Here is a 12920-nt window from a genome sequence, read left to right as displayed (position 1 = left end):
AATACTTGAGCACCTGCTATTTACTTGGCAAGGGCTATAAGAATGAAAGAAAACATAGTCCCAACTCTCAACATGCCTGAAGGAAAAAGATAAAATGGATCATTTGTAGTATAGGCTATAGGCTTTCACAGATTCTCTCCAATTTAATATAACCTACAGCTTCATATTTCATATATTAATGCCCCTAAACCACCTTTCCAAATACCAAAGTCAGGCTTTCATATATCAGTAGATTAATAACTTCAAGGAATAGCCTTGTGGTACTGCCTGCCAATCAACTGTTCAGTTTTGTTAAATATTCCAAACAGCAGTATGTGTGCCATTATTTAATTGTCTTATTAGTTCAGTAAATATTTGTTGCCACAAATTTTAAATTATTTTACTTTTATTTTTTAAAATTTGGGAAAATGCTAAAGTCAAAAGGCTGACAGCAGTGATAATTCAATCAAGAAAAGTTGGCAGAAAGGATGGGGGAGGTAGATGGGAGAAAAATTAAATCATTTCTTCAATTAAATTAGTTAATTAATTTTTTAAAAAAAGAAAAGCTGGAACTCATCGTGTATACTGAAAGTAGGAATCTTTGGTCAGTTGACCACATGTTCAATTAAGTAGAAGACAAAGCATATAACCACGAGCCATATTTAAAAGTCAAGTAAAAGTGATATAAGAAGCGGGAGAATCTTTGGAATTAAGAACTGTTGATTATAAAAATACTAGTGATCCAAAGGCAAAAGAAGTCATGGGTTCACAGAGCTCTTGATGAGATAATCTATAATGTTATAGATTCCTTAATCACTTTGAGATGTCAAAATAAGAATTTCAGATAAGAAATTACTTGTAAAAATTAGAATAGGTAAATCTATAGAGATAGGAAAGTAGATTAGTGGTTTCCTAGGGATAGGGGATGAGAGGAATGAAAAGTGGCTGCTCATGGGCATGGAGTTTCTTTTTGGGGTATTGTAAATGTTCTAAAATTGATTGTAGTAATAGCTGCACAGCTCTAAATATACTAAAAATCACTGAATTATAAGCTTGAAATGAGTAAATTGTATGGTATGTGAATTATATCTCAAAAAAATATTGCTGATGAAAGCTATAAATGGAAATCCTCAATAGTTAAAACGATATTTGTCAATATTTTGCATTTAATCTATGCTTTTATTTTAAATAATTTTGTCAATTATTCCAAGCTCAAGAAAGAAATAAAACACTTATACCATAGAACCTTAACATTTTTGACTCCCCTGGAAATAGAAAATTCTCCCTGACAGAAGTAAATCTATTATTCAATAATTATACCCTTGACTTTTATAGATTTTTAGAAACACATGTAAGTTGTAGTAGCCTATATAACACAGTAGGCCCTATAACCAAAGTATGAACAAAAAGATGAGGAAGTACAGAGGTTGGAGCTACTTGTGCTTACATAGTTTACTATCATCTCTTTAATTAGAGGACTTCCTATCAATCTGCAACTTACCTTCATCATGACATTTAGTGTATATTTTTGATCTTCCCGCCTTGCTGAAGCTTTTGCTTCTGTAGCTTCTTTTGCCCTTTCTTGTGCTTGTAAAATAGATTTCTCCCTTATTCTTTGCATCATCTCTTTGTCAACTAAAGCATAAGGAATATCACTAAATTAGGATTATGATGAATCTGTTTTATTTAGAAGAAAACTACTTAACATTCTGATCCAGGATGAGCTATTGTAGACCCAACTTCATATAGAGAAATGAAAACAGTTCTCAATATTAAGCTGGCCAAGAAGCTAACATTAAAAGGTAGGCAAAAAACTGTATAGTAATTAATTACTACAGAATGAGAGAGAAAGTGGGGAGGGGAATGAGAATAAAGAAGGAGAAGGAACAAGGGAAATGAGGAGGGGGACTAGGGTGGGAGAGAGGGGGAACAGAGAGGAATAGGGCAAGGCAGAGTGAGGGGACTAGATGGGGAGGAGAAAGAACACATTTATCCTCCTCTCTGTTAGGAGAGCAGGGCTATTTGCTTATAAACCTAATCACAATAAGTCATCACTATGGGGGTCTAGAAGAGAAAATGGGTTGAGACTGTCTGATACGATCAATCACCTTCATAAACACAAAAGATAATTTATACATATGAAGCATATAGGGCCAGCCCTAGGAAAAATTACAAAGTAACATGACATGTTATATACAGAATTTTACCATTCACAATTATTTTTATATTTAGTGAGTCAATGTTTACACACAGGCTATGTTCCATTAGGGGGTAAATTATCTTCGGATAGTGGGATCAGGAAGGAAGCTAGATTTTGAGGGGAAAAAACACAGGAGAAAGAAAACTTGGGGAGATGGGGTGAAGTGGGGGAGAGTAGGACGGGGGGAGGGTAGAGGGATGAATCAGGTCCTAGAGACGGGTTCCTAACCTTTTTGGTACAGCAGGGTGGTGGCAGACAACTGGACCAGCTTCAGAGAAAGAAATAATTAAAAGAACATCAACTTTCCAAATGAAATGTTCCACATTTGGAAGAAATGAAAAGTGTATGAAGGAGGAACTTCAGGGGAAAATGAAGCAAATATGATTTGAATACTGAGGGAGACAGGCATAGAGTATAGACTGGTGTTCCACACCACTATGTGAAAAAAGACTGTTAAAGAAATAATTTCACTGAATTGCATGTGAGACTGAGTTTGATTTCTAAAGGAATCTCAAACATGGCTTCTGAAGTAAAATCACTGTTCATCACTTGTTATGTAAGTTAATTTTAAGACTGTTTGACTAGTCTAAATAGAAGTTGGCAAACAGTGGCTAAATCCAACCAGCTGCCTGTTTTTCTAAAGAACAGAGACAAAGAATAACTCTTACATTTTTAAATAGTTGAAAAAAATCAAAATAATATTTTGTGACATATAAAAATTAGATTAAATTCAAATTTCAGCATCAATAAATAAGGCTATTTATCTATAGCTGCTTTTGTGCTACAATGGCAGAGCTGAGTAACTGTGACAGAGATCATATAGCCCATAAAATCCAAAATATCATCTGGTCCTTTACAGAAAAAGTTTGCCAAACCTTAGGGTGAAGGTCAAAATTTGGAATAGTTGATCATATAACCATGAAAAAGAATCAAGTTTCTGTACAATGAAAGCAGATGAGTAAAACAGTGAAGATCATGATTAGGAAAGAAAATCCCTTCCCAATCCTGGATAAGGTGGTCAACCAGGTTAAAAAGAGAATTTGACATAGAAGCAAAAAAATACTTCATGTCGGAAATAGGGGAAAGTAACAGTTTTTTTGATATGACCCTTCTTTATAGCCTGAAAAGCTGATGGACAAAGTGTTTCCTGAAGAAATCTGTTGGCCACCAGGAGAGACACACACACACACACACACACACCCCTTTATGTTAGTGGTTCTCAAACCTGGTCAGTAATCAGAATCACCTGGGGAGTCCCCACCCCACCCCATCTGTTTATTTTAAAATAAGCCATTATAATAGATGATGGTTCTAGTCTCAATTAACTTCAAAATTAAGATTATCAATAAGAGTTCAAATAAATGAAAGTATTTACATTAATCTTAGGTAAGAAGTCAGAACACTCTGGGTGTATTTCATGACATATTCCCAGGCCCCTTCTCAGATTTACTGAGTCACAAAGGAAGACAGGGTTGCCGGTGGTGGGAGAGTGGGAAAGCAGGAATCTGATTTTTATAAACTCAGTCTGAGATTCACTAAAATAACCTGGCTATGGTAACCTACCTTAATCAGTAATTTCTGAGCTGAATACCAGATCTTAAAGATTCTACTGATGCTAAAGATTAAGAAATTAAATTCCACTGCAAGATTCCAAGAAAGCATTAATACAAATAATTGCAATTTCTCCATTCATAATATTCCTACTGAAGACTTAATGACAGAGGCCTAAGAGAAATTCAGGCAGTAGATAAAACACTGGCAAACACGACAACCAGAAGAGGGAGAAAATAGAGCTAAAGCAGTAGAGGGCAGTTACTGACTCATGAAGCTGTCCTTGGCAAAAGAAGAGAGTACGATTAAGAGTATGAAGAATAAGAAATTGCAATTATACACATTATTAACCCTGGAAAGTATTTTTAAAACTACCAATACCTAAGCCCCACTCCTAGAAACTGATTTTGATTGGTCTAGGGTAAATTTCAGACATCCGTATTATTAAAAAGTTCTATAGGTGATTCAAGTATGCAGCCAGGGTTGAGAACCACTGCTCTAGAGTCAAACTGCTCAGGCTCCAGTTTCAGTCTGCCACTTACTAGTAGTACAACCTTTGTTGATTACCAAACCCTTTGTACCTCAGTAGTCTCACCTTAAAAAAAAAAAAAAAAAAAAAAAAAAAGTACCTAAGTGATAGGTTGTTGTGAGGATTAATAGATGTGTTAATGCCTAATACAAAATAAGTGCTCCATAGAGGCCATATCAGAAGGCCCTAACCACTGAAGATACAAGCTCACGTCTTCTGCTTGAGAGTTATTAATGTGCTTTAACTTTTGAATAATTCAATCTCTAGGTTATTTATTGGAAGTGGCAGCTGAAGCACTGTGATTTAAATCATACTTGTGTCTATTTTTCTAGAAGAGCAACATAATTGTTTCAAAAGAATTTTTAAAAAAGATATAAAGTATAAGAAGCACAACCAGATGAACATCTTTTAACATAAAACTCACCACCTGACACAGACAGGGTCTCCCACACCGCTGCTTCTTTTTTATGTAAGGTGAAAACAATAACATCATTCCCAATCTTGGCTTTGCTGCTCTCATCGTCTATGGGAGCATAGAGAAACACCTCAAATAAAAACGGAGGGAAGTTGACCTATTCAGAATGGGGGAAACGAAAGTTAATTTAGTTACACACGTTAAAGACACGGCCATTAAGAATTAAGTTATAGAAGACAAAATCATTTTCTTAAACACCTGCTATAAATTTATTTCAGGTCATGAAAGATTAGCAAGGCATATGTAGGAAGCCCTGGATTAAAAAAAAATCCCTGATTTGATGACATATGACATCTGTTTTTGTTTTTTGTTTTTATAGGACTAATAATTGAGAACGCGCCTGTCGGGTGTATAGAGCGGCGCACTCGCAGAAGCTTCGGAGCACGCCCCCGGGAGCAGGCAAGCACGCGTTCCTACCTTCAGATAGTTTTCCGTGCAGAACACGTCCGCATCTCTGCCGCAGACACCTCGGAGGGGCACCGAGATAAAGACCGCAGTCTCCGTCTGCTGCCAGCTGTAATCGCTAACCTGCAGGGGCATCCCGGGGGGCGGGCGGAGCGCAGCGGCGGGAGCGGCGGGCTGGGACTCGCGGCTGCTCGGTTGCTAGGGAAGCCGGGGTTACCACGCGCCAGCCCTTCCGGGTCAGGCCCAGCCGTGGTGCCCCGCGTTCCCAGCGTGGCCCTGGGTTACCTGACAAATCCCCTCATGCCCACCCCCCCCTCCCACGGCGGACTCCCTCCTGATTCTGCAGGCATCCCCTGTGGGGAAGCGTTAGACCACTTCTTAGAGTCTTATTCCTTGCCCACAGCTTGAGCGAATCCCCGAAGTAGGCCCACATCCGCTTAGGCAAGGAAAGAACTTCACACCTGAGAATGCCAAAAATAGGTGTGGGCTTACAGTTTAGCAAAGAGTGCCCTGCAAGAAGCTGATGTGACGCCCATGCGCAAATGCAACTCTGGCCTTTTGTTTGTTCTGATGGAGGCTGTAAGAGTTAGCACACGTTGGTGTTCCTGTTTTGGACATTTCTTGGCCTGGGGTCTTGCCTGTACTGTTGTAGTCCTTCAAATCCTGTCAACCATAAAGCCACCAAAATCGTGTAGGTAGGGTTCACTCCATGGTTTGAGCACTGGGGAGAAATGATCCTATAACTCACCTGGCAAAAGCAACTCAAATGTAGGATAAGTTGAATTTACACGGATGTATTTTACAATTGCTTAAGGACACTTAGAACTTTAGCACTGAAAGGAAACTCGAAGATCGTGTTGTCATCCTACATATTTAAGGTATCTCCAATCTACACACTTAACCCCATCGCTACCTAGTGGCAGGCCCATGAATGAGATCCTGATGTCTTAACTCCCATTCCCATGTTTCCCTGGGCTACTTTCTGTAGACCCAGTTTATAAATTACTGGAATTTGATGTTTTAAAAAAATGAATATACATGAAAATTAAGCAGTGATGAACTATTTGCCACCGAGAGATTTGGATTTTACACTTTTTACTTTTGAAGGTCATTAACAAATTTCAAAGCTCCTGAAAATTTCCTTGAGGAAAGTTTAGGAGCAATTGGCTTAGGAGAAAAAAAAATTATCTACCACCCCTCACGACCTTACCCAATTTTGTCAGCAGTTCATCTCAAAGTTCTGAATATTTTGAATACTAGGGGCTATCTTAGACTTTTTTCCCTTGTCCCCCTATGTGCAGAAACCTTTGAATCAATCCTATGGATTCTTTTTTCATGTTGCTTTTTGGCATTTCTCACTCTCCCCTTTGGTTCTATTCCTATTTTTACCATTTTATTTCGAACTCTCCTGTGTCTTCAAAAGACAAGTTTATGTATTCCTTTCATATAGAATTTTAAAGTATATATTCTCTCACTACATAAAAACACAAGCGATATAATGTATATGTAGAAGATTGAAAAAAGGATACTTTGAGCTGTTTGAGAATTTCGAAATAGTCCATTAGCAATTATTTTCTTAAGCACATAACACCTCTGCAGTGAAATTGTTCTCCTTACTTGGAAATAATTCAACCTTAAAGTCTTGATCTGTATTTCTTATTAGGTTTAAAAACAAAAAAAAGCTCTAATCTAGCTCATGTATAGATAGAAATTTGATATATGGCAAAGGTGGCTCTGTACCTGAGTGCAGAAAAGCAAAGAAAGGAATTACTATTGAATATTTTGGTGCTAGGAGAAATAGTTACCATATGGGAAAAAAATGAGACTGGATCTTTACATGCATATGGTGTCCTACACAAAAATGATTTACCGATGAACTAAAGAAATGCAAGTTTGAAACTTAAAAAAGATGTATTTCTATGATCCTGAAGAAATGATTTCTTAAATATGACATAAAAAGCACGAATCAGAAAAGATTGAAATTTGAACTAAAATTAAAAACTAGTGTTCACCAAAAGGCACATAATGTTACTATATTTTAACTTTATATTAACAAGTTATATATTTTATATATATAATATTTTTCAATGCCCTTCAGCCAAAGACCACAGAAAAGCCTGTAGTTGAACAAGTTACTATTTGAGCAAGGGAGAACACACACTATTGGGTGTCTCGATAAGAGTGTTAGAATTTGGGGGAAGGTCCAAGGGAGGAAGACCCTTCAGGCTGAGTCTTTTCATAAAGGGAGGGTAATTCTATGACTGGGTAAATAAGTAGCCGTTTATAGTATCTTACTAGCAAAAACCTAAAAACAAGCCAAATGTCTATCGAGAGATATTCACCTGATACTATTATAAAACAGTAAAAATGAATTAATTATAACTGTACACTGGATAGATGAGTGAAAAAAAACACAAATCACATAAAACCATTAAGGAATACTGCCATTTTCATAAAACTTTAAAATAATGAAAACCAAATCTATTGGTTAAGGATTCTGCATATGTGGTAAAATTATAAGGGAAAGTAAGGTGTAAGAAAGGAAAATGGTTAACCTCTAGGCGAAAGTCATACAAGTGGGACCCTTTGTGGTAGTCAACAGAGCTGATTTCTCCACAGCACAAACTAAGGCAGAGGTTCTTAGAGTGTGGTTCCCTGACCACAATATCAGCATCATCTGGGGACTTGCTAGAAATGCAGATTCCCAGACCCCGCTCCAGACATAAATTCTGGAAGTGGGGCCCAGAAATCTGTGTTTTAACAAGCCCACCAAGTAATTATGATACACGCTGAAGACTGAGAACCACTATGTGAGGGGACAAGTTTTTAGGGGGAGAAATGGAAACTTACAAAGCTTAGAAAAAAACACATGTTGCCCCATTCTCCCATCATCCCAAGCAGCAGCACACTGGAGGCAGAGTATATGCTGGATCTGCAGTGTGTTTTTGCATTATAGGAAAGGAATTCCATCCCATTGCTGTTCTCCCTTCTTATAGGGCAAACACGAAAGGAACCTTGTCTGAAGGGAAACTACTGGGATACAGGCAGTCTTTTTTTAGGTGCAATCTGTTTATAAGACCTGTCTGAGAAAGCCAGCTACCTGGATACTTTGACTCATATTGAAAGATTTAGTTGGAAGAAACTACCAGTAACATGGCAAGCTGAGTTCAGGTGCAGCCCCTTTCACAAGGAGACAGGAGATCCAGCCAGGTCTTATTGGCTGGTTCCCTAGAAAAACTCAGAGAGAATACCCAAAGTCATTTTGTTTAAAGCTGTTCATGTATTTTCAACACAGCAGTCAGAATGATCATTTCCCAGTGAAAACCCTCCAGTCACTTTCTCTCTCAGAGTAAAAGCCAAACTCACGACGACCTACAAAATCCTACATAATCTGGTTTCCTGTTAATTTTCTAATCTCATCTCCTTTCACTCTTCTTCTTCACTTCATTCCAGACACACTGGCCTCTCTGAAATATCTGAAGTGTGCCAAGCATGTTTCTGCCACAAGGTCATTGTAGCTACTGTTACCTTTTTCTGGGATTTTCTTCCCCAGTTATCTGCATGACTCACTCTTACTCCTTCAAGCCATTACTTAAATATCTTTTCATTGAACTATTAAAAAACTATGACCTTCTTTGCACTTCTTGCACTACCAACCCTAGCATTCCTTGTTCCCATTCTTTTTTTCTTCATAGTGCTTATTCCCTAATATACTTTATAGTTTACTTATTTTCTGTCTCTAAAATAAAAACCTCATGAGTAGTGATTTTCGTGTTTGAGTTACTGCTATAGTCTTAGCATTTAGAACAATGCCTGATACACACTCACACGCGCACACACACACATACAGAAAACTCGACGTTAAATGAATAAATGAATGTCTACTTATAGGGTTTCATAATGTTTTATTCTTTAGCTTACCTTTCAGGATCCTGAAACATAGTTTTTTCAAGTTATTTTGTTATTTTCACCTTGAGTGGATTCAAATTTCAAAAGGTGTCAGTTGAGGACGTGGTTCCATAGTGTAGCAGTTAGCACGTCTGTTTTACACGCAGAAGGTCCTGGGTGTGTGCCCCAGTGGAGCCATAGTCCATGGTTTATGGCCATGCCACCCTGAATAAGCCCGATGTCTGATCTTGGAAGCTAAGCAAGGTTGGGCCTGGTTAGTATTTGGATGGGAGACCACCTAGGAAGACCAGGTGCTGCAGGCATAAATAATTTAAAAAAAAAAAAAGGTGTTGGTTAGCTGTATTTTTTATCATCAGATTTCTTCATATGTTTTGAAATTTTTATTTACAATGGGTTATCTTTCATTTTATTTTTTTCTTTCCTCTGGGTTCCTTTCCTTTCTAAAAGTTTTAAGTTTGCCTCCAACTTGGTATCCTAGGGCCCCAATTCGGCCAAGTGTTATATTTTAAAACCGTTCACTTATGCCACCTTAGGCCTGTGTCTTCCTAAGAGCCAGAGCTCCAAGTAAGTTTTGCTTTGTAGCCTCCTTTCACAAGTGATAAAGCAGTGGAAAGGAATCCTAGCTCAATCCCTGGTTTAAAGCATTATGTTTTTGCCTCCCTTTTCATTCCTGTTATTTGTCTACCATTAAAAAAAAAAAGTCAGTTTCACCAGAGGCTCGTCAATTTTATTGATCTTTTAAATAACCTACTTCTGGCTCTCTTATTTCTCTCTAGTGTTTGTTTTCTATTTTACTTCCTATTCTATTTCTTTCCTTTACTGTCCTTAGGATTTTTTTATTCTTTAACTTCTTGAAATCAATACTTAGCTCATTATATTTTGGGCTTTTAAAATTATTTAAAGCTTTTGTATTACGTTATTGCATCTCACAAGTTTTGCAAAGCAGTAGCACTTTTAAGACCTCATTACCCTGCCAGATTAGAACTTCTGACTGTGAATTTCTGCTCTGGACCCAGAGTCAGGCAGGCTGCTGCTTCAGCATAGTTTCTGTCTATATTTCTTGTCCTTAGATATATCAATGTTGATTTTGAGCCCAATTTTATCTTTTTATATTTATCACTGCTATATGTTTAGAACAGAAGGGGTGCCTTAGAGCATCAATTCATAATGTTATTTGATCAGAAGTCTGTATATTTTTTCTTTCCTTCAGCAGGTAAGATACAAGCATTTTTTATTTTTTCCTTCCATATATTTAAATAGGACTTTTGTGCATTTAAATTTCATTTTGATGTAATTTTACTTGTTACTTCTATTACCTCTAATGCCAAGTTACATCTACTGACATGTTCACATTTTATATAGCCTCTTTTCATGTAAGACTCAAGGTATCTGATGGTTGTTTCAAACTTTGAAGGTCTTTTGTAAACCTAATCTTATCATTCAAGAAAGTTTGTTCTTAATATTGCTACAGCAGTGTCTCTGCTTCAGGGAACGTTTAGCTGCTGAGGTTGTAGAACCCCTCTCCAATTAATTTTTTTAATAGAGGTCCTAACTTGTTAAAACCAACATGGAGATATGTTATGCTCACATTTTCTTAAGACTCAGGACTCAGTGTTATGTATAAACTTCACAGAAAAAATACGTATGTATACAGCAAGGCCGGTCCAAAAATGCTGGTTTGCTTCTCAGTATAAAATTAAATTCCTGGTAAATTGTAGGCTATTGTCCTGCTTAATGTTTCCAAAGCCAAAATTGTCACACCTACTTGTCTGATGAAAGTTAAGCACTTAAAAAACAGTTATTTTTCTCTAAAAACTAGCTTTATTTAAAAGAATCTGAAGCATAACACTATAGGAAACAAACTTACAATACATATTGTTCAAGAAAGCCTGCCATACATAATTTCTACTAATAGTAGGTCTTATATACTGATAAATAACATTCTTTATACAATGCACAAATGACATTTGGCATGATCCCTGAAAAGAATGACCAACAATAACATGAACTGTTTTGATAATAGAACCTCTACTTGTCTTACTACCTAGCTATAGAATAAAAACCTACAATGTGGAAGAAAATTTAAACTCCAATTTTAAATTCTAGCATGGTTTTTAAGGAAGAAAAAACTATCAGAAGGAAGAAACTGTAAGATTTAAAAGAAAAAGGAGAATTGGCTTACTACTATTTATAGTAATTATTAAAAAGTAATTCAGAATTGAGAATTATTTGGTTTAATACTTGGAAGCCCTTAGAGAGTCAAACTATTCATTATCTACTATATTCTATCAGTTACCAAGACAATTTTCTCTGAAAACTGTAACCTGTACATTAACCATATAAAGAAAATAAGCAATTGGGGGTAACCTAGTCACTTCATACTTTAAATTTTTCCACAAAGCAATTCATGAATCACTTAATACTAATACTTCTTTAAACCTCTGATTTAAAGAGAAACTGACCCACTTCTAAAAGATTGTATGTGAAAACACCAGAAAAAAAATCCCTAACATGCAATACTAAATTTTTAACACAAAAGATAAACCCATGAAAACATTGGGCTTTCAGGTAAACTATAATAGGATTATGACATGGTATGGTATCTGGCAATTTAAAAAATTTTAAGAACTGAGTCATATTTATTGCTATGTCAATCTTATTAATAGTCAACAATCAAATGTACAAAATATACCACGACCATGCAAAAAATGCTAGAGATATCATTAATATAGCATAGGTAGACATTTATCTTGTAATATACATCACTGATATAGTAAAACCTCATAATTCAGGGTAGTCTGAATCGATAAAGGTCTAAAAAACTGAATATTTTAAAGACATGCAGTTTAAGCACTCGTATTTTTTTCCTTCAAGCATGTTATTTCAAATATACAAATTTGCATTGGCCAATAATTAACTATTATAATTCTTTTGAGTACTTGCTTTAATGACAAAATACCTTTAAACTAGCATTCTTAAATAAATGCCTCGAAGAAGCTTTAAATTTTTTCATGGGTTAAAATTTTTTCTTTAAAATTTTTATTTTTTATTAACAAATCTTTCCATCAGAGAATACAAAGTAAATGCCTTTCAAGTCCTTGTATTATAGATACAAATTCTAAGTAAATCAGAAGAGTTTTATGGTATTGTAATACTGGCATACCTCGTTTTATTGTGCTTTGCTCTACTGCACTTTGCAGATATTGCATTTTTTACAAATTGAAGTTTTGTGGCAACTCTGCATTGAGCAAGTCTAGAGGCACCGTTTTCCCAATAGGCTCAGGTGATAGTTGTTTTAGCAAAGAAGTATTTTTTAATTAAGGTATTGTTTTTTTAGACATTGCTATTACATAGTTAATAGGCTACAGTGTAAATATAATTTTTATAAGCAAGAGAAAACCAGAAAGTTGTGTGACTCTACTGCGATATTCGCTTTACTGCGTGGTCTGGAACTGAACCCGCAATATCTCCGAGGTATGCCTGTAGTTTTTTAAGAAATGAAGGTTAGTATTACTTCTTATTTTGGTTATGGTAGAGTGAATGCTATCTCTTTTGGTTGAAAGGTATCAGAATAAGTTCAAAGTCTAGTATATAATTTTAAAATTATATGAGCTAAAAATATCCTAATATGCACTGTCAAGATAACTCTCTAGTAAATTATAACTGTGAGATCAAATTTTTAAGAAGTATTTATTGTATTATGAGTGTTATGAGTTGCTAACATCAAATTTTACCCCTTTCTCTCATTTCAAAGACATTAGGCCATCTACTAATCCATAAATATTGATGTTTCACATACTTCATAGAGTAGCTTAAACATACCAGCATAAGAAATAATTAGTATTACATAGTAATTTCCTTTGCCATAGGAA

General features: G+C 35.9%; 1 protein-coding gene and 1 pseudogene across 3 annotated transcripts in view; one reads left to right on the top strand and one right to left on the bottom strand.

The window, feature by feature from the left end:
- The window catches only part of DNAAF4 (dynein axonemal assembly factor 4), a 36972-nt gene extending 31632 nt beyond the window's left edge, over nucleotides 1-5340 (bottom strand). For 2 of the 3 annotated variants that reach the window (XM_039865525.1, XM_039865528.1), the window contains exons 1-3: nucleotides 5152-5340; nucleotides 4684-4831; nucleotides 1481-1614 (exon numbers count right to left, since the gene is read on the bottom strand). In XM_039865525.1, the coding sequence (XP_039721459.1) occupies nucleotides 1481-1614; nucleotides 4684-4831; nucleotides 5152-5274 (405 nt within the window). In that variant the 5' untranslated portion in view covers nucleotides 5275-5340. The remainder of the gene's footprint in view (nucleotides 1-1480; nucleotides 1615-4683; nucleotides 4832-5151) is intronic. The other variant, XM_039865527.1, reaches the window with a different exon arrangement.
- Nucleotides 5341-9234: 3894 nt separating this feature from the next.
- On the top strand, nucleotides 9235-9350 carry LOC120604731 (uncharacterized; annotated as a pseudogene).
- The last annotated feature ends 3570 nt before the right edge of the window (nucleotides 9351-12920 follow it).

The sequence above is a fragment of the Pteropus medius genome, unplaced genomic scaffold (assembly GCF_902729225.1).
Source record: "Pteropus medius unplaced genomic scaffold, Ma_sr-lr_union100, whole genome shotgun sequence".
In the NCBI taxonomy this organism is placed as follows: Eukaryota; Metazoa; Chordata; class Mammalia; order Chiroptera; family Pteropodidae; genus Pteropus; species Pteropus medius.
The sequence above is the reverse complement of the archived record's forward strand: the minus strand, read 5'-3'. Positions and strand labels throughout refer to the sequence as shown.